Source organism: Pecten maximus, chromosome 15 (genome assembly GCF_902652985.1).
Source record: "Pecten maximus chromosome 15, xPecMax1.1, whole genome shotgun sequence".
Classification (NCBI taxonomy): Eukaryota; Metazoa; Mollusca; class Bivalvia; order Pectinida; family Pectinidae; genus Pecten; species Pecten maximus.
This window is the reverse complement of record NC_047029.1, coordinates 1128107-1150499: the sequence shown is the minus strand read 5'-3', so window position 1 is coordinate 1150499 and position 22393 is coordinate 1128107. Positions and strand designations below refer to the sequence as shown.

The 22393-nt window shown below is 37.1% G+C and overlaps 3 protein-coding genes and 1 long non-coding RNA gene across 5 annotated transcripts; 3 read left to right on the top strand and 1 right to left on the bottom strand.

The window, feature by feature from the left end:
• The first annotated feature begins 581 nt into the window (after positions 1 to 581).
• On the top strand, positions 582 to 1367 carry LOC117344074 (uncharacterized protein F54H12.2-like). Its single transcript, XM_033906725.1, has one exon. The coding sequence runs from the start codon at positions 582 to 584 to the stop codon at positions 1365 to 1367; it is 786 nt and encodes a 261-aa protein (XP_033762616.1).
• Positions 1368 to 3432: 2065 nt separating this feature from the next.
• Positions 3433 to 7251, top strand: LOC117344073. The gene has a single exon (XM_033906724.1). The coding sequence runs from the start codon at positions 3433 to 3435 to the stop codon at positions 7249 to 7251; it is 3819 nt and encodes a 1272-aa protein (XP_033762615.1).
• A 710-nt stretch (positions 7252 to 7961) lies between these two features.
• LOC117343760 lies at positions 7962 to 8754 on the bottom strand. The gene is made up of 4 exons (XR_004536077.1): positions 8471 to 8754; positions 8338 to 8361; positions 8187 to 8243; positions 7962 to 8102 (listed from the first exon to the last, which is right to left on the bottom strand). It is a non-coding gene; the product is annotated as an uncharacterized LOC117343760 (long non-coding RNA).
• A 49-nt stretch (positions 8755 to 8803) lies between these two features.
• On the top strand, positions 8804 to 11972 carry LOC117343756. Of its 2 annotated transcripts, none has more exons than XM_033906242.1 (3): positions 8804 to 10547; positions 10699 to 10945; positions 11357 to 11972. In XM_033906242.1, the coding sequence occupies exons 1-3, from the start codon at positions 10215 to 10217 to the stop codon at positions 11521 to 11523; spliced, it is 747 nt and encodes a 248-aa protein (XP_033762133.1). In that variant the 5' UTR covers positions 8804 to 10214; the 3' UTR covers positions 11524 to 11972. The 2 variants fall into 2 exon arrangements, with proteins under 2 accessions (XP_033762133.1, XP_033762132.1); XM_033906241.1 differs by having other exon boundaries at positions 11152 to 11972.
• The last annotated feature ends 10421 nt before the right edge of the window (positions 11973 to 22393 follow it).

Genomic DNA, 22393 nt, shown 5'->3' with positions numbered 1-22393 from the left:
AAGACGTATAAGAAGAGCTCACCGAAAAATACAGCATTTTAAATATGGCAATGTTATCTACGACTAATTTTCAAGAAATGCAACCTAAGGAGTTAGACCTGTTTACTATACCACATACACAGACTGCAGTAGAAGAGATATTTTATCAAGACTGCCGATCCATATCTCAAGTGTCCGGTCAGTCTCCGATTGAATTTCATCTATCCGGACAGAATGGAATGGAATATTTGGACTTGTCCCGCTCTCGTTTATACGTAAGATGTAAAATCAAAGGCGGTGACGGTAGCAATCTCATAGCGGATGAAAAAGTGGGGCCTACCAACCTATTTCTACAAGGTCTCTGGAGTCAGATCGATGTCACGTTACAAGGAAAACTCATCACTTCTACCAATAACCACTACCCTTATAAAGCGATGATACAGGCTCTGTTGAATTATGGTGACGATTGTAAACAGACTCAGATGACGTCACAGTTATTCTCTAAGGACTCCCCCGGGTCTATGGACGCAGCCAACCCAAACGGAGCAAACAGTGGAATTTAAGAACGCAGTACTTATACCAACCAAAGTAAATCTGTAGATATGGAAGGAACTTTATTTCAAGATTTATTCAAGATCAAACGTTACATCTTGAACCAAGTAGATGTGGGTATCAGGTTGTATAGAAGTTCTCCAAATTTTTGTCTCATGTCTGAGGAAGTAAACGCTAACTACGAAGTCGTCATAGAAGACATTATACTGAGGGCCTGCAAAGTAAGATTGAATCCAGCAATCATTTACGGTCATGCCGAAGCTTTACAGAAGATGAATGCTAAGTATCCTTACGATAAATCGGAAATCAAGGTTATGTCTGTACCACAAGGTCAATTGAGTGTATCCTGGGACAACATTTTCCAAGGGAGTAAACCAAATAAGATCATCTTGGGACTAGTAAGCACCGTAGCCATGGCTGGAAGCTATACGCTAAATCCTTACAACTTTAAAAACTATGACTTACGACAGATCACTTTATTATGCGATGGTGTACCTGTGGGTGGAGGACCATTGAAACTGAATTACAGTAAAAGTCAGGGTGAGACCGTCATTCCAGCCTATATCAGTCTGTTCCAAGTCAGTGGACAATGGATGCAAAACGTGGGGAATGGAATAGACCGAGATGAAATGGGGTCTGGATACGCCCTTTATGGATTTGACCTACAACCGACCTTCCAACGTGAAGATTATCTCAATTTAGTCAAGCAGGGGGTCATTCGACTCGAACTACAATTTGGAACACCACTACCCGAAGGAGCCTCCATCATTATATACAGTGAGAGATCAGGTTACTTTGAAATCGATCATTCCAGAAATATCATCACCGAAGGATGAACACAATACAGTTAGAATGTGTACTTCGTTGCGATCCTTATATGAACTCTTATGCATTAGGAGTGTTTTCTAGAGACCACTTACCTATTGTGACATCTTATCCGTGTTGTTTCATTCTCAATACAGACATATCCGTGGACGATGGAACTCATTGGTTAGCCATTTACATTGATGTAAAGGGGTGCTGGGAATTGTTTGACAGTTACGGATATCCACCCCCATTCTATGGACTCACGCTGAAACATTATAATGTAAATAGATTGCAAAGTAGTAGTAGTATGGTTTGTGGTCAATATTGTTTAATGTATCTCATGTATAGATGTAGAGGTTTTACTTTATCTGATTTTATCGACCTATTTTGTATCGACTTTCATGTCAACGATGTATTTGTATATGATTTCATCATGTATTCATTCCCTTACTGTTTGAAATAAATTTGAAAAGCAAAATGTGATTTTGTCATTTGTTAACACGATGCCTTGGTGGGAACACGAAAGTCTGATTAAGCTCACCTGGCCCAGTAGCTTTTTAATTGTAGGACCGAGTGGTAGTGGTAAGTCTGTATTTACCTCTAAAATTATTAAACAGTCAGATGGCTTATTCGAGACAGCGCCTAAGAGGATAATCTATGCTTATAGCGTATGGCAACCACTATTCGACGATTTACAAAAGGAGGTCCAAAAGATAACCTGTCACGAAGGGGTGCCTACAAAAGAAGATTTAGAAGATTGGTGGTCCGACGGCTTACCTCTGCTACTCATTTTAGATGATTTAATGGCAGCGGTGTGCAACAGTGTCGATGTACAAGATTTATTTACAGTCGGCTGTCATCACCACAATACCACCGTCATCTTTTTAACCCAAAATGTATTTTCTAAGGGGAAGTGTATGCGAACGATATCCTTGAATAGTCATTACATCGTTTTATTCAAAAACAAGAGAGACGAACAACAAGTGTATACTTTGGGCCGACAAATTTTTCCTACCAAAAATAAATTTTTCACAAAAGCTTACGAAATGGCTACAGCAGAAAAGTATGGATATCTCTTGATAGATATAAGTCCACATACTGACAAAAAGTATCAGTTACGTAGTCATATATTCGTGGGAGAAGACGTACGTATTTATTTACCATTATGAGTCGAATCATGCCGCAGGAAGCCGATTTCTTAAGATTATTAAGGTACACGACAAGGGGGCAAAGAATGGCCCTTATAAAAACAATCACACCTCATCAGTTGAAAGCGGTGACAGAAATATTCTTAAACATCTATCATTTGCATGTTAATGCATCACCTGCATGTATAAAAAAGATGGTTAAACAGAAAAGATTCATTTTACGTTTGATTGCTAAGGAAAGTAGTCGTGATACGAGGCGAAAAATCTTGTTGAAGTTAGAAAGAATTTTACCATTAATCATCAAACAAGTCCTACATTTACTATAATGGCTAAAGAATTCATACTCGTACCAAGATCGAAATACCAATCACTCTTAAACCCTAAAACGGAGGAAACAGGACCTTCCGCCACTGAAGTAGAATTCCCAGATGCTGCTGACAACATACACCGTGCCATAGAATTAGCTTTACCAAAAAATCGGAGGGGGAAGGGATTAAATTTATATGAGTATCTAAAGAGGCAAGACAGAACTGTGCTAGACTGGACACATAATGGCAACGTTATTTACAAAGGACAGATAATAACCCATTCACACATAGCAGACCTGATAAGAGACGCAGTGGTGAATACAAAATCTTCACCTGTAGGATTTACAGAATTCTATCAAGCCTTAACAACATTTCATACACCACGTGGGCTGATCGCTAATCCCCTACGCAAACAGTACGAACTAGAATTAGATCACAATGACGTGACCAAGAAAAAAATTACGGGAAAACTTTCGCGGGAAAAAAGTAGCAAGGAAAAAGTACGGGAAAAGTTCCGCGAGAAAAAAATTCGTGAAATGTTTGGTGGAAAAACTATTTACGCTAAACCTAAGTGGTGCTCTATAAAGGTATAAGTAAACTTGAACGCTTCATATTTGATCAGTTTGATTTTTGTCACCATGGAAAGAGTATTCGTTTGTGATGTCTGCCAGAAATCTTACACAACAAGTAAACATCTCACACGACACCAGAAGAGTCATGAAGAAGCTACGTATTCTTGTCATATTTGTCAAGAAAAATTCGTTAGACAAGACAATTTAACTCGTCATTTACGAAACGCTCACAAGATCTTGAAAAGATCTGCTGTCGACAAACCTGACGTTCCTGCTGCCAAGAAGATCCGTTGCGACGAATGTCCAGCGTATTTCGACTCACGAAAAGATCTGGAAGACCATCAGACACTCCACATACAACAGGGAGGGAGACAGCCTCCCCCAGTACAAGATTTACCACCACCACCACCACCACCAGAAGAACCCATGGAAATAGAACAGGAAGCTATCAATGGATTGGTTAGAGAATTTCTGTATGTACCAAAACCTGGGGAACAGTATGATTTATTGAAAGCCTTCCAACAGTCCAGGAACATGATCAAATACATGTTAACATCGGAAATCGGTAGACGAGGGCGAGCTATTAAATGGTACCTTAGCGTTCAGGTGAAGTTGGAAAAACATTCACCCGAAGGTATCGTAGACAGAGCAGAGCCACACTTTAGATCCACGAACTATACCTACATGACCTCAAATGATGTCAACGATCACGAATTGAACGAAGCTTACCAGAAAATGTATGCCAGCTTTGAAGAATTCATCAGACACGGGAGTAATTGGAGATTAAAGAAAGTGATAAAGTTGAAACTACACGTACTACCTTACAGACCCCTCGGTGGATCCAGTTACATCGACCTCCCGCACACTCTACGTAAATCAAAGTGTATTACCAACATTCAAAACACCGACGAGAAATGTTTCCTATGGAGTGTGCTTGCTGCTTTACATCCCGTAAGACAAGACCAACATTTATTGGATCACTACAGACCATATCAGGACGAACTCAACATGACGGGGATCACCTACCCAGTAACAGTACAACAAATTGACAAGTTTGAGGATCAAAATAACATGTCAATCAACGTGTTTGGATTTGACAAGAATATCTACCCACTGAGAATTTCTAAGAGCAATGACAAGTTCCACGTGGATTTGTTGTTGTTGACGGAAGGAAAGAAAACTCACTATTGTTTGATCAGGGATTTAAACCGCTTCCTGTCCAGAACTAAAACTCGACAGAACGAACATTTCTTTTGTCCCCTTTGTTTGCACGGATTTAGAAGAAAGGATTTATTGAATGCACACAAGGAGTACTGCGGAAAGTTTGGTACCCAGAAAACTACTCTACCCGCTGAAGGCAGTATGGAGTCGGTATTGCATTTCAAAGAGATCCACAAACAGATGAAAGTACCTTTTGTGATATATGCCGATTTTGAATGTTATTCCGAACCTGCACACATCTGTTCTCAAGATCCATCGGAATCCAACTCAACCGTAACGACCAAATTCACACCCTGTTCATTCGGATACGTGCGTGCTTCAATCGACGAGCGTTACGACAAACCGCCCATCATTTATAGAGGGTCTAACGTCGTGGAAACGTTTATTAACTATCTCATGGAGGAAGAAAGAGAGATCCAACATATCTTGGAAGATATAGAACCCATGGTTATGACCCAAGAAGACCAGGAAACTTTTGACAACACAGCAAAATGCTACCTTTGCAACAATTACTTTAAAAACAACAAAGACAAGGTACGAGATCATTGTCACGTGACGGGAAAGTTTAGAGGGGCTGCATGCAACAAATGCAACTTGCAGTTCAAACAACCTAAACACATCCCGGTATTTCTACACAACATGTCCCGGTTCGATGGACACATACTCTGTGATGCCATAGGGAAATACAAAGAACAAAATATCACATGTATAGCACAAAACATGGAAAACTACATTTCTTTTTCACTCGGGAATTTACGTTTTCTGGACTCGTGCCGCTTCATGCCTAGTTCACTAGATACTTTGGTGACCAATCTCAAAGACAAAGGACATGACAATTTCAAATATTTCAACAGAGAGTTTACGCTACCGGAACATAGAGAAGTCTTGCTCAGAAAAGGGGTCTATCCATACCAATACCTGACGGACTCTACGAAATTCTCAGCCACACAATTACCGTCAAAGTCATCTTTCTATAGTGAACTATCTGAAGAGGATATTACGCAAGAAGATTACGACCATGCACAGAGAGTGTGGCAAGTGTGTGATGTTAAACACCTGGGAGATTACACAGACTTGTATTTAAAATGTGACTGTCTATTATTAGCTGACGTGTTTGAAGCTTACAGAACTTTAAATCTCGACAATTACCAGCTCGACCCCTGTCACTTCTACACTTCCCCCGGATTAGCGTGGAGTGCTGCCCTTAAAATGACTGGCGTGACCTTGGAGTTATTGACGGACATCGACATGCACCAAATGGTGGAAATGGGTATCAGGGGAGGTGTGAGTGGTATCATGCACCGCTATGCCAACGCCAACAACAGATACATACCGGAAACTTACGACCCCACTAAACCGACATCTTACATCACTTCCTATGACGCAAACAACTTGTATGGATGTGCCATGAGTGAGTATCTCCCCCACGGTGGATTCACCTGGTTGACTGACGTTGAAATTAGTCAATTAGACATATCAACCATTCCAAAAGAGGGTCAATACGGGTACATCCTGGAAGTGGATATGCAATATCCCTCACACCTTCACAGTATACACTCAGACTACCCTCTGGCACCAGAAAACAGATGTGTAAACAAAGATGAACTGTCTGACTACAGCAAGACCTTATGGAGAAGTTTGTCAGAATGTGAACACAAGCACGACTGTTTGGACCATTATCATTCTACACAGAAACTCATTTCCAATCTACACGACAAAGAACGCTATGTTGTACACTACAGAAACCTACAATTCTATTTGGACCAAGGTATGATACTCACCACAATACATCGTGTCATAAAATTCAAACAGAGTCCGTGGCTGAAACCCTACATTGAATTTAACACCAACAAGAGAAAACAGGCTAGCAACGATTTTGAAAAAGATTACTATAAATTAAAAAACAATGCAGTCTTTGGGAAAACAATGGAAAACTTACGTAACAGAGTCGACATTAAACTAATTCATTCGGAAGACAGACTTTGTAAATATTGTGCTAAACCATCATTCCAACAATGCAGGATTTTTAATGAAGATCTGGTTGGAGTACAGATGTTGAAAACTAACTTACTACTGAATCGCCCCGTCTACGTGGGATTTACGGTCTTGGACTTGTCAAAACTCATCATGTACGATTTCCATTACAACTACATGAAACAAAATTACGGACAAAATACAAAACTTTTATTCACGGACACAGATTCGCTAACCTACTTGACCCATACTGACGACATCTACGCAGACATATTTGTAAATTTAGATTTATTCGACACTTCCAACTACCCTATAGATGATTTATTATACAGCACAACAAACAAGAAAGTGTTGGGGAAAATGAAAGACGAAACAGGAGGAAACCCGATCAAGGAGTTTGTTGGCTTACGAGCCAAAATGTATTCCTATGTGTATGGGGACAGACAGAAACGAACTGCGAAAGGAGTTGCACGTGCCGTCATCAAACATTGCCTACATCACCAACTTTATAAGGAATGCTTATTTGACCAGACAGTGTTTTATGCCAACATGCATCGCATCCAATCCACACAACATCAACTTCATATCGTCAGCCAGAACAAAGTGACTCTGAACAGTTTTGACGACAAGAGATATATACTAAACGGAATAAACACACTACCTTACGGACATTACAAAATTGGACAATGAGACGTTAAGATAATTATATATATATATTGTAAATAATTTGTATTTGAACTAATGTTTAATTTGTTTTTTGCTAAATTCATGTTGTGATGGTAGTACTTTTTCATGTGTGTTTTGTAAATAATAGTATCGCTGAATTCATTTTAGTCTAAACACTTTTAGTAAATAGTTTTCGTTCAAGTTTTTGATATAACTATTTTTGTTGTACGTGTAAAAAATACGATCGAGTGTACATTTTAGGGTAGCAAATGTAGAAGTTTGTTTCAAATATGTATCACAATATGATGTATAAAGCAATAAAATATGAAAAAAAAAGAAACTTACCTTTGTTATGATTTATATATATCCCATTAACTGATGGGGATGGTTGACCGCATGGTCTGTAGGTGGAGGGCATGCTCAAACAATCATCGGAAATGCTGGGAGAAGTTGACTGCGCATGCTTCGACGTGAACGCCATTTGGTGATTCTCCTCAAATAGTCAAAGTATTGTACAATAGACTGACAATGGTCATTCTTACCTGTGTAATGGTCTATTGACAAAAGTACTTAGTCTCAGTCGACTACAGAAATGCCTTACCTGAGTATTACTAGTTAAATATAGAACAAACACGTATTTTACGATTCGTTTCATTTATTTTGGAGATCTGAAAAGAGAGAGAACAAATATTTTACCACAGATATTTCAATAAAAGAAAAAATCGGATTGTAGAAAATATTAACAATTATTCAAGTTGAAAAAGAGTTAAAATGAAAAGGAGAAAACTCAGTTACTCACTTTACATGTCTAATGAGGTAATAAGGGCCTTGAACATTTCCTCATCTATGGATACTGTGTGGAAGTCAGATGTCAGCTGAAATGAGAATGGTTTAATAGGAAACATGTCTTAAAAGTTGTGGAGGAAACTGTAAAAATCGTACAAAATAGCTATACTTACAACGTCGATTCTTTCAGGCGATTCCAACCTCACCCTCTTTCTCTACAGGTCTTCGGACTGGAAAAACATACATTTATATATTAAGACATGGGAAGTAAATGTGTGATAACGACAAATCGAAATATGATAGAGTTAAAATAAGTATACTTACTGGCTCTTCATCCCTCTTCCTTTTCTGTAACAGTAAAACAAATTAAGTTATTCGATGTGAAACAATATGATGGAAATATGAAATGCTATATGATTAATGCGACAGTATTACAGTAATGCAAAGAAAATAGCACCTTTGTTACTGGTGGGGTCACCAGTTGTGGTCCCAATGGGACCGGTGTCTGTGGCGGCGGTGGTGGTGGTGCTGTCACCAGTTGTGGTCCCAATGGGACCGGTGTCTGTGGCGGCGGTGGTGGTGGTGCTGTCACCAGTTGTGGTCCCAATGGGACCGGTGTCTGTGGCGGTGTAGTATCAATTCGTTTGGAAGACTCCTAAACATGGAAATAATTTAATCATTTATAGTATCAGGATATACAATCCAAAACATCATGTTAATTGCTTTGACTAGTTATTTGTTTTAAAGATGACATTATTTTCTATTCTTCAATTTGTGAGTTAATGAAAAAATGAATTTCATAAAGTAACTTTCATACGTACCTTTTTTATATGGGACTGGATATCTGCCATTAGTGCATAGTTCTGCACCATGTCCATGAATTCGTCCACACTCACGGTGGTGCACCTGTTATTGCGTCCATTTATATGGACATAGGTTACACCCCTATATACTGACAACTGGACATATTGTCCATTTCCGAAGAAATGTCTCGATGCCATCATTATTTTCAAAAAATAAAATCTCTTGAGATGGTCAAGCGATTGTGAGGAGAATAGGGTTGTAGTCTCTTTTATAGTGCGGGGGATCTGGAAAACGATTGGTTTGGATAGAATAATAAAATTTTGGTAATATTCCACTACTTCTCCTGATATTACAGGAGAAGTAGTGGAATTTCTAATTTACATATTGCGTAACGGTAAAAATTTGCATAGAGATGACGCTACTTTAATCCCTATTATGATAGTTGTTTACATTGAAACCAATTTGATATGTAGGTGTTTTTCCTTTAAACGGTCATATTAATACGTAGAAAGCGAATAACAAGAAATACAAAATCTGAAAGATATCGAAATGTTACTTTTTTTTTTTTGGTGCTTGTGTGTTATATATTTCGTCTTCGTGGGGCAGTGAAATGTGCTTTACCGTCAACCAAGGTCAAATGCTGACACAATGGTGTTACCCAATTAAATCGAGGGGTCGAAGAAGTTTCTTCAAGATTTCCGGTAACGGTAAAATTTGTATAGAGATGACGCTACTTAATGTCAAAACCGGTACATAAGTATTTAAACTCTGTATTATACTACACAGAATATTTATAAAAGAGGTAAAGGAGGGGTGTTGTGGTCAATAAATCACTTAATCATATTACGATCCGGACCAACAAAATCAGTGGACGCGTGTAACATGGATCGATTTGACAAGAGGGGGATTAACACTGGGTGGCTGAAACTGGGAAAACTAAAACTATTCACAAAGATGTTTATCACCTATACTAAAAATGTGTATGTAAATGGGAAAGACACTTCTCAATAATTGCTTCCTTAATTAATTGTCGATTATGATACATAATTTTTGACAACAGCATCCCTACTCACCCTTTAACTTTATGTCCAGCGGGGTCAGATTTGTTACGTAATGGTGCTGACCGAAATAAACATGTGTTCAAAATAAATGGTTGTCACGTGTTCGGATGGTGATAAACGGGGCATGGGTGAGGTGCTGAGGTAAAATTCATACTAATGGTACTGTTCGCTGTAAACATTGATCACGTGAAGATGAGGTGAAATGTCACACGAGGTCACTAACCCCAGAGATGCTGAGGTCAAATTCTTACATAATGGTACTGTTCGCTGTGAACATTGATCACGTGATGCTGAGGTCAAATACTTGGTAACTGGACCCATCTTCATCCTACGTCGATGTTTCAGTGTACATTCTTCACGATGACGCTGTTAATTCTGCTCGTACTTCTTCCACTGGTTGAAACAAGTAACTTTCCTAAAAGTTGTCATGTAAAAAACGGAGTAATTGATTGTAGCGGTGTATCCATGCGGGATGTGCAAGTTGAGAAAGACAGGATATTCCACCAAATCCGTAGGCTGTACTTCAAGGATGTGTTGCATTTCTATCTCACCTGCAGCCAGTTTCCAAATGTTGACTTTTTAAGGATAGAACACACGCCTTTACCTTGTGACCATTTTCGACTGTGCGGAGGAGTCAATATTGTGTTGAATAGGATAGTGTGTGATCGGGTGAGTTGATTTTAATCTAATTTTAATTTGATTTGTAAGAGTATAGGTTCGATTAATGAGGGTGACCATTCGACAATATATATATAGAGTTTGTATCGTATCCGATATGTTGCGGTTATTTTGTTAAAATTTTATTTTTTATTGTTGTTAGGATGCTACTACCACAATGTTTCCAACTTCCGGTGAAACTTCTCCGACCACCACCTTACGGACCACAATGTCTCCAGCTTCCGGTGAAACTTCTCCGACCACCACCTTACGGACCACAATGTCTCCAGCTTCCGGTGAAACTTCTCCGACCACCACCTTACGGACCACAATGTTTCCAACTTCCGGTGAAACTTCTCCGACCACCACCTTACGGACCACCTCATCCAACACACCTGCTTCCATATTTGGTATGTTTAGATTTTGTCTAATAATGATACACACTATACTGTAACGTCCGCTGGGACGTATTAATGGTTATTCTGGATGTTGTGCGATAAATAACACAAAAACCCACCATTACTCACCTCTTTATCTATTAACTACATACCACATTCTATCCCTTAACTATGATACAAACCCCACCCCCTATCAGTAAATTTCATTTGAATTGCAGGAGAAGCATGGAAAACCGCATTCATTGTAACGATTTCCTTTGCGGCTCCAACACTTTTGATTCTCTGCATGATCATGATTTTGAGGAAATATAAGAAAAACAATAAAGACGGGTCCACAATAGGATTGCAAATGAACAGTTTACCAAGATTTACAATTGACGATGAATCGGTGTGTGAATTAAAACTAGACTAATTTTTTCGCAGTCATGCTGCTGATGGTTATGCTTGGTGGGATAATGTTCTGTATGCCAATAGTTGATGCTATGGCCAGAGATGTGCGCGAACATTTTCACAGATTCTCGTATTACCGTGACCCACGACGTCGATCCACAAGGATTCGGAGACCGCCCTCACGTTATGGATTCGAGTAGAAAACAATCTTGTAGAAGTGTTAGAAAAATCTTATGTATATTTTTAATTATTTAAATATAATTGTTGAAGTTTGTATACGGGTTAGAATTTACATATCATAAAAAATATATTTGAAAGTGTGAGTGAAGAATCATATGTATATTTTTAATTACTTAAATGTAATTGTTGAAGTTTGTATACGGGTTAGAATTTACATATCATAAAAAATATATTTGAAAGTGTGAGTGAAGAATCATATGTATATTTTTAATTACTTAAATGTAATTGTTGAAGTTTGTATAGTGGTTAGAATGAATAAAATTGTTGAAGTTTATACGATGTGTTTATCGTTTATTGAATAAAAGTTTTTGATCCTGGGTTAAATTGTGTGATCGATAATTCTAGAAAGGAACTGTACAACTTAATCACCTGGACCTTTAAAGGATATAGAATTACATGGTATTAAAACTGGTAGGATATTCTGGTCAGGGATTAGGTGTTAAAGATGGCAATAATGATGCACGGATTTAATCTCCAGAGTAAATGAAGGTTTGGATATAATACCTTAAGATTGACTCGACTATTTGACACGTGTACACGATGTTAAAGTACACATACATGCGTGTATGGCATGTAAATATTATTGGAGCTATAAAAATGTGGACAAATAACATAATTACCCATTATCACCAGGTCGAGAGAATGGAACACTCGCTAGTCTACGGGCGGATCTATTTTCTCAGAGAACTTGGTATTACTAGAGTACGATATAGGAAAGCCATGATACGAAGCATGAACATTAATCAGATGAATGCACTTGGAAAAATCATACAATTCATGTTAAATGGTTCCCTTCAAATATTACATAGAGATTCTGAAATACTGAGGAACCAAATCGATGTCCTGAGACAACTTGTTAACCCAATAGCAAGTTTGGCAAGAAAACGAAACCTGTTGCTGAGATTCCATCGTTTATTACCGAGATTATTACGAGAATATTATCTGAATCAAACGATCATTCTTGAAATTAGGGATGTCGATGAATAGATTGGGATATGTATAAGGTCAATGCGTGTATACTAAAACAACGAAGTCCGACTTAAACAACGTTGGCTAATCAAAACCTCAAACATGTACCTTCTAAAATAAAATTTGAATTTTTTTAATGTTCTGGTTGTTCGGGTAGTGTGATGAAAGCCTAGGTAAAGTAAACGGAAACTGTTGACTGTACAACTTAATCCCCTGGACCTTTAAAGGATATAGAATTATATGGTATTAAAACTGGTAGGATATTCTGGTCAGGGATATGGCGGGAGATACTGGTCAGGGGACTGAATGACCTTGCCTTTTAATTTTTCCGCGAAATGGTATTAAAAATGGTAGGATATATTGGTCAGGGATATGGTGGGAAATATTGGTCAGGGATTAGGTTCAAAGATGGCGGGATATATTGGTCAGGGATATGGCGGGAAATACATTCCCGCGGATTTGGGAGGGGCCGGAGGGGGGAGGGGCAGCTGACCCATCCCTTTCCTACTACTTTCAATATCCAGGCTGCAAACATTGCATGGCAGTGTTTATAGGTGATTAAATTCATAGTTCAGTATAAAAATTTTGTTGGTGAATCTACACTTCTTATGTATTAAAAACCACTTGTTTAAAATACTGTTGCAAACTCAGAAAACCTACAAAAAATCCAAACAAAATCAGAATTTAATATGCAAAACGTAAGAGAACAAGCGGCATGAACCAGAAAAATTGTGTCGTCATTTGAGACGAACGGAAGCCAGGCCTAGATATTTAAGACATTCGCCCATTAATGTTTGAGCTAGAAGTTTTCATTTGCCATGTACAGAATAAATAATTTAACTATTATTAAAATGGATTTCGTGTACAGGGAAACTCTCATTGAAATAGCCTATAGTTAGTAAGGATTGGTTTCTTGTCAGATGCACAATGTTCATTTAGACCCCATTTCACAACCTATTCAGCATGTTAAGAAGTGATTGAATCTAAAACCTATCAATGTCCTTTTCTGTGAAAACACCAACCGGCTTGTAATTACTTGGACGGAACACAAAAAGCATCATTACATATGTGTTGGAATTTATTCCTGTCATTAGAATTATGCAGAAACTTTTGAAGCTATGCACATTTTGATATGCAGAATTGGATAAAAACATTTGCATAGCAACTTATATTTACATATCGCACAGACACCTAGCTGTAATGCACATCTTTGTTAATTGTCTGTACTTCTTATTATGCACATTGAACAGTGATCATTTTCCACATCTGAGCTTTCTAATCCCAACCCGTGATAAAATATAATCACATCATACTATCCTTACAGAGCATGACTAAATAAATAATCCAAAATATCCAAATTCTTAGTGTTAAAGCCGTTTTTTCATAATGGGCGATAATATTAATATATGTTGTACAAGTGATATTGCTGGTTAAACAAATAATTAATACCACTGTTGCGGACATTTATCGGTATAGATTGTCAGGCAATACCTAGACGGTTGGTAATGCATTACGTGAGGTTTGACTTAAACTGTTTGACTTTTGGATACAATTTGGCTTACTTGTTTCAAAATTATAATATATAGTAGTGATAAAAGGCAGATAGCCCTTGCAGAAATGTAAGTTCTATGTAGCTCTAGGCCTATGAAGAACTTTCTGGAAGATACTATGAATATCGTTTTGTTAACAAGTGTTTACTGACAAGTGGTTGTTAGCCAAAAGTGTTTAAAAGAAGTCCAGAAAAGAGATGTTTGAAGAATGCACTTGAAACTTTTAGCAATGTAGTACCACGAGAAACAAATTGTTTTTTAAATCTGGTTTACAATTGTCATAGAGGGTTAAATTAATTATGTTGGAATATCAATTGCCTGAGTTTGGTTAGGTTTGGTTTTATTTGTTTAACAGCAAAGGTCATTTAAGGACGACCCCCCGTGTTTGCGATATACATGCGTGTGGTGAGTGCGTATGTGTGTAGGGAGGCTGCGATATGTACCTGTTAAGTCTCCTTGTAATTGACCGGAATTTTTTTACCAATTTATACTACTACTTCACTGAAGCATACTGCCGAAGACACCCAGAAGGATACCCCATGCGGTCACATTATACTGACAACGAGCCAACCAATCGCCCCAATCCAAAAATTCTGAGCGGTAAGCAGGAGTAGCAACTACCATTTTTAATGACACTGGCATGTATCGGCCAGGGGACAGAACCAAAAGCCTTCCTTACGCTCAACTGAAGACCAAAAGTGAGACATTGTCAAGGGAGACATTAGGAAGAAGAAAGTTGTTCAGAAAGAAGAGAAAATGATAGATCCTAAATTTAGTCGCCTCTTACGATCATGCAATGGGGGCAGCAGGTACAATTCTTTCGCCCTATTTGCAGGGCAGCTGATACTGAGAACTGATGTTCAACTGTTAAAGAGAGCTTTATGAACTCTGGCGGATTATGCATCGCCTGGAACTGTGAAAATAATATATGATACTGGCTACGTGGGGTCAAACTCCCATGGTTCTCTGCCCCGTTGGATACTAGCAATACTAATAGTGTATGTGATAAATGGTGTCGGAGCTGCCATGCTATATCAAACATTGTACATTCTTCTTATGCCTCGAGTGGATCTGACATTGTGCAATGTCTATGAGTGCCGATATATCCATAGTCAGTATCATAACTGAGGTGCACGCCGATGTGTCTAGTTGCCAGTGATATTTGATATGTGCCACAGGAGATAGTCCGAATGTATCCCATTTCTAACTTTGGAAAGTCACACTCATCTATATTGCATCTAGTTTGACAAATGGTGACTTTACCCTTCTTCAAAGTTCCGGCCTATCACAAGGAGACTTAACATGAACATACTGCAGCCTCCCAAAACACACATACGCACTCACCACACACATTCATGTCGCACGCACGGGAGGCCGTCCTTAAATGACCTTAGCTGTTAATAGGACGTTAAACAAAATAAACCAAACCAAACCAAACCCTTCTGGTAAGATCTTGCTTATCTTTCACACAATAAGCTAAGGTGTTCAGCCAAGGGAACCACCTTTGATGGCACCACCTTTGATGGCACAACGCAATGTGTCGGCGAATCATTTCAAAGTGAGACTTCAGGCAGACCCCCTAGGGGAAATTATTGACTTATTCTCCGATGACGTATTACAGGGAAAGGTTTTCATTGTGTCACTGCATATACTCGTTGTGTGATATATATTTACAGGAAATGGTGCTCGTCCTCCTCTCCTTTGTCATCGTGTTTGTCATGGTCCGCGGGGAAGTATGCGACAATCCGCCACACTCTGATGGTTGCAATATAGCAGAACAATTCCGGATTGATAGACCGGCGTTCACGACCTCGTGCAATCGCCATGATATTTGTTACAAATGTGTAAGTAATATTAATCACATGCACATTTCAAATAAGTATATAACACGGGTATACATCGTGTCAAAGGACAAAAATGCACGTATATAAAGGGAGGTAAACAAACCCTCGTTAAAAAGTTAGATTTGCTTTTAATTTATCTTCATAACAAGCCGACAATCAGTTACAATCGTCAATTTAGTGGGTCAATCTTCAAAAGAATATACTGCTCTAATTATTGTGATACTATGCCAAACATAACATACTTACCACTCTCAAAATGTTACATACTTAACGTTATGAGCGCATTCAAAAATGAAGATACTTCATGTAATTATTACCCTCCAAACGCTACACAGTTTATACTACTACAACCTTCCGAATGTTACATATTTTACGTGTGTACATTAATACTAATTCCTATACAGAGAGACATTCCGTCAATGTATTATTTCTAGTTGCCAGGACAGTTTTCGTGGACGTATCAGATTTGTCTTTACTATTTCAGTTCGCAAGGCAAATCAAGCAGAAAATAATATAAGAATTTCGATAAAGAAAATAAAGAAAAATTCAGCTTAAATTAGCATAGCCGGAAATAACACTAATTGGACAGGATCCAACTTCGACTGGTTTTTTCTATGTAAGAGAGAATGTTTAACAATAGTACTCTAACGTGGTTATTTTTGCGGGGGGTTAATTTCGCGATTTCCATATGTAAACTATACGCGTGGGGAATTTTCGCGATACAAAGGACTCCGTGTTATAAGCGTATTTCCACGTTGACAGTAATTGAGTTCATCTTTTGTCTACTTGATAATTATTATTTTCAAGTGTAAAATGCTTTACCCACAATGGGTATAGATTTGGTCTTGGAAAGCAATTCCCCCAATTCACCTTTATCATGACGATGTGCGTAAAAGAGATAGGTGACTTTTACAGTCAGGAATATCAGCTATCACTTCAATGAAAATACTTCAGACGGAAAACCACACCACCGATGACCTGATACTTTCATTGGTGTAACAGCCTTATGCAAAGTTTCTTGATCGGCAGATTGCTGATCATATTCGGTGTGATACATTATTGTTGAATATAAAATTATATGCATTCATACATTGTATATTGGTCGTTTCGGAGTCGGTATTGATATTAAATATTATTATCATAATTAGTTTTCTACACCGTAAGAATCTCGATACACTTGATTGAGGCGTTTGTTACAATAAATAAGCCATTGCGGAAATGTTTGAGCAATACAGCTTTAATACGCGTGTAACCACAATCACATCATAATAATTCAAAGGATAGCCAAACTACTTTTACGTGTTGCTATGAACATATAAGAAGTTTAAGTTAATGTAACGTTCTCAAACTGAGAACTCGTGTTGTGGAAATGGAATACCAAGGCATAGGAAATGGCATGGAACACTTACAACCTCATACTGCGCAAATAAAGAGATATTTTCCCTATGATATCGAAAAGCGCATGCGTCAATATGCCATAGTTAAAGTGTTGCTTTGAATAAAAACCTGAAAGAAACTGATAATAAGGAGACTTGTCTCTATATCTATATTTCATGACATGCTTCAATGTAGAAATGTCAAGTGCATTAAGAGAACTGGAATGGTTTCATATTTTCTTCAAATCTTGTATTCTTAAGCTTTTTGTGCCATCTAAGGGTATGTTTGGTAAATTATGCCCCGACGTTATTTTTGTTATTATTCAGGCATCGCAACACAATACAACAAGAGAGCAGTGCGAAAACTACTTCCGTGTCAGCATGTTGAAAGCTTGCGTCTCCACGTTTAAAGGACTAAAGTTCATTCAATGTATTATTGATCATAGAATTTACTACACAGCGACCTCCTCATTTGGAACACAGAATTTTGTCAAATACCGTGAACAGAACCTCCCATGGTGTGCTGAGCCGTGGGTAGCCAGCTGTTTCTACTAACTAGTGGATGAACTCATGATCAGAAGTAGTGACAACTGGGTGAATTGAAGAAAATAATTAGGAAAAGCTCGGTTGGTTCTGGAACAATCTCAAATAAAAAAAAAATCCAAGAGTCCTCGCTATATGGTTAGTCATTCAATTTAGTTCAACTCGAAGTTTCTACACTGGATCATTTTTTTTTTATTTTAGAAATATCCTAAAATATTCTCCTGAATAGTATCACATCGTTAAGAATCTTTATCAAATTCGAAAAGGAAAAAAAAACAAAACGAAAGCTAGGGAATAAATATAACATCGTAAATCTGTAACTCAAAACCGATCGGTGAATGTTTCGTTCTGAATTGTTTAACTTCCTATCAAAAACTAAGGTCAACTTATAACGACATTCTTTGAGTGGAAATTGCGCCGGTTGGTTTGGTTCATTAGTGTTTAACGTACTATCAATAAATCGTCATATAAGGGAACCAGCAACCAACAGAAAAAAATACATATTTCTGAAACATCCCCAGTGTATAGAAAGTTGAGCCAACGATAAAATGTCTGGCAGCCACTAATTGTCCAGTATGTTATGAAGTAAGAAAATAGATATGTAGCCTGAAAGGTAATTTTCCATAAGAAATGTTGATATAAATTTCGTAAGGCCGATTGATTTTTTCCCAAAATTTTAGGTAATAATAATTAACAGGTAAACATTTCAGATTTTTGAGAATTTTTACTGCGAAATTCACCCATTTTCAAAATGGAGAAAATTTCAGCTGAAGGACACATTATTTTTTTGTTTTTTGTTTTGTTTTGTTATATGAGAACCTAAACTAATTATAAACCATAACTGTGATATTGAATTCAAGAATTTGAATGAAATAATCCAAACGTTAACACTTAAGTCTATGGAAATCAATCGGTTGGTTGGTCCCTTAAGGACGACCTCTCGTGCGTACATGCATGTGTTTTGTTTTGGAGGCTGTGGTATTTGGTATGTTCGTATTAGGTCTCTTTGTGAAAGTTCAAAACTTAAGCCATTCTTTCATTATTAATTTTGTTGTTTTTTTATTTTTTATTTTTTTTTTTTTATCTTTAAGTCAACTAAAATGTCAATTACAAAAAACAAAAAACCTACCCCCAAACTGCAAAATCAAATGAGGCTATATTTGTTACTGCCAATCCATATTAAATGTGTTTTATCAGCGTTAATGTTAAGCCTATCTTCCTGGTTTGTAATAGAAATATCTTTCTGCAGCATTGGACTTCATTTTGAAGTGTATTTAGTCTTAAAAATACAAAATATCGGTTTCTCATCCTCCTCCATCCACTTCGCCCTAGCCGTAATGATACCTCCTTTAATTTGTTTTAAACGTAAACTTCTAGTTCTTTCATCTTAACTTGGGGTTAGCACTGGCTTCAAGTATTTCTCTCGAGATCACTTTCTCTAAGGTTCTGATGTTTTTTCCATCAGCAAACACTCCAAAAACAGCTGATCATCAATCACAAAATAATAAGACTATCAGGAATACGTAAAGGAGAACGATAATTGAATAGTTGAAAACAGTATTGTAGTTTATCATTTTCAGTGTAGAATGATTGGAAGCCACTATATTCTGACTGTAGGTCTAAAAATGGCGAACGAAAGACCTGAGGGTCAGTATCAGATTTAATTGTGTCATGAAGGGAAAGGTCAATTATCGGTAATTTTAAAGTCCATGAAGATATTTTGATTGTTCCGCAGGATGCGATTGAGTCGACATTAATTTTGGCAGTTTCTAAAAGAGAGGACATCCGTATTCCAAACGATAGAATACATTTTGGTTTATTATGGAACAAATCCTTTTAATTTCGATCGAATGCAAGGGAATAGGAAGGGTTTTATGGATTTGATTTTAATTGAAGTGCTTGTTGCAGTGAAAGTTGATTGCGACGATTATACAGTGATGGTTTGTTTGCCTCTACATAGAGACTCGCAGATGGTGTGGTTTTGATGGCTCCAAGAGCGAGTCTCAGACACCCAGACCCTAAAGTATCTAATATTTTCAGATACGATTTTCTAGCGGAACCATGGACAATGGAACCGTAGTCCAATTTCGACCTAACAAGTGCTCTGTAAAGTCTTAGTATAACTTTCCTATCAGCAACCCAGTCAGTGTGGGACACTATCTTTAGAATTTTAAGTGCTTTAAAACATTTAGCTTTCAGGTGATTTATATACGGAAGAAACGTGTAAATGTCTATTGATAGCAGCATACATGTTTTTTGGTGTGTTTTTGTGGTTCTCCTGTAGGGCTGGTGTCCCGGCTTTCTGGTAATTTTGTTTAGGACAAGCCTCACAATAAAATTTTGACATTATAATTGCCAGGCTATCACTGTCAATCGTATTGAAATGATCCTCGTCATCGGGCATAGCGCCGGCTGGTTCCATGGCGTCAGTATGTTGCAAACAACGAAATTTTATTAACGAGTTCGTTTTTTATTTACCGATTGTTTTTGTTTTCATGAACTCCATATATTTTAATGTTGTTTTTGTAAGGATTGACATTTTTCTTCAGCTTTTTTAACGACACAAAATATAAATTGAATTTTCAAGCGTTGGCATCTTCAAGACAGGTAGTTATACTAACATTTTATTTGATATCGATGCGCATGCCTAATCACCAAGCGTCATTATCGGAAATGAATAACATTTGGCTTGAAAAGCGTCATCTAGTGACAATGCAACGCAAGTGTAAATATAATAGTATGAAAACATAACCACTTTTTATTTTGAACCACAATAGCTTTTTAATATCAAACATATTAAACATGTAGAATAAAAACATAGAAACTTCTATTTAATACATTTTACAAACAAGACTAAGTACTAAATAAAATAAAATTTTAACAAAATCAATGTATGTTTATTAAAAACCAAGACAACTCTTTATTTGATATGTAAAAAAAACTTGAAAAGACTTGATTTTAAAAGAAATGTATGTCTTTATAGATAATATATATATATATAAAAGGACAAAATAATAAATATATAAACCTGAGAAAATACATTCTGAAATTATAAACACATACTTACCATATATTTTAAGTTCAATATTGAAATATATTCATGATTTGAAATTTAATCTTTGAGACATTAACTGTACAAATATCGGGATTTGAGATTTTAATAACAGAAAACGAGATTATTAACACTGGTGTATTTTGTCTGGGTCCATACCTCCAAAACCCGTTTAAGTACCTTATACCACAAACTCACATTTATTTTGACTATCTTAAACTTTAAACTTCAAATGAATTGTTTACAACATGACAACTGTTCGATGGCATGTAACTTATTTCTTTGGATTTCGTTTTTGAGTGTCCTTTCCCACCTCTTCATACATATCGGCAACACAATTCGATATTTCTTCATCACGTCTTTGTCCTGACAAGCCGGTTCCTGGCCACAGTGGCAGCAAACTGTTTTGTCAACTCGGCACGTGTTGCTCTCCGAGCAAAAAGCAAATTATATGGGCGTTCCACCGGAAAAAAACATGGATATTAACGTGTATATATATATATATACATTTTCAATAGCATAAAATTAGTAACAAAAATAAACAAAATCAGGTACGTTTTATGTTTTGGCAACAAAACATCCAGATTTTTTTTTATTGACAAAGGGACCTACATTGTACGTGCCTGTGACTGAACTGGATTAATACTTTATCTTGTTTGAGGCTTCAAGCACAACCTGATATAATGTAAGTTTGAATACACACTAATATACCTTTCGACTGGACATAGGGACCCACGCGCCTATGTTACCAGATTGATAGTGATCTACATATGTAGTAGGCCTAGTGTCTCTACAAGACTAACGAATAATACAATAATAAACAATCTGATAATCATGTAATGACTAGAATTGATGACTTTAATTAAATTAACAGAACAAAGATATCTGTCTATCTAACATTTCAGTAAAAACATCTCGTAAGGCTTGACATCATGCTGCTATCCAACATTATAGGTACTAAATTTGATATTTCATGGCATAGTACATTTTTTGTACGTGTTTGTGATACATCTTTATACTATGAAAAATACTATTATATAGGTTTATTTTTGGTTAAAAAACTAAAGGAATTTTCTACTTTTACACTCTTTTGAAAATGAAACAAATTACGTTTTTAAAATCTTGTTTTCAAATAAATGTATTGCTTTGATTAGTCAATGCAGTACGGGGAAAGTGCCTTTTAATTTCTTTTTTCCGTCCGATCTTTTCTTCGTCGTTTGACTTTCTTTATTTTTTTTCTCTTCAATTTCAAACTCGGATGTTAGCAGTCTATGACTCGTAACCCGTTTTTTCCCTTTTTGCTAAGGCGTATTGACCTCCGATGTGGATGTTGCATTACGGAAATTGAATAAATTGTTCAACATGTTCCAATCAGGATTGAGTGTGGCAGCTTCCCTTATCAAGGACCAAAGCGGGTCTAAATGTGCAGTTGGAGAGGAACCTACATTATCGGCTAATTTAATCGTTGATGGTTCAGTATCTACGGACAATTCAGA

What these genes read in the sequence shown, in the direction of transcription:
- LOC117344074 (XM_033906725.1), top strand. Translation starts at nt 582, where the DNA reads ATGGAAGGAACTTTATTTCAAGATTTATTCAAGATCAAACGTTACATC.
- LOC117344073 (XM_033906724.1), top strand. Translation starts at nt 3,433, where the DNA reads ATGGAAAGAGTATTCGTTTGTGATGTCTGCCAGAAATCTTACACAACA.
- LOC117343756 (XM_033906241.1), top strand. Translation starts at nt 10,215, where the DNA reads ATGTTTCAGTGTACATTCTTCACGATGACGCTGTTAATTCTGCTCGTA. An exon ending in ATAGGATAGTGTGTGATCGG is followed by an intron (nt 10,548 to 10,698) that starts GTGAGTTGATTT and finishes TATTGTTGTTAG; the next exon opens with GATGCTACTACCACAATGTT. An exon ending in CACACCTGCTTCCATATTTG is followed by an intron (nt 10,946 to 11,151) that starts GTATGTTTAGAT and finishes TTTGAATTGCAG; the next exon opens with GAGAAGCATGGAAAACCGCA.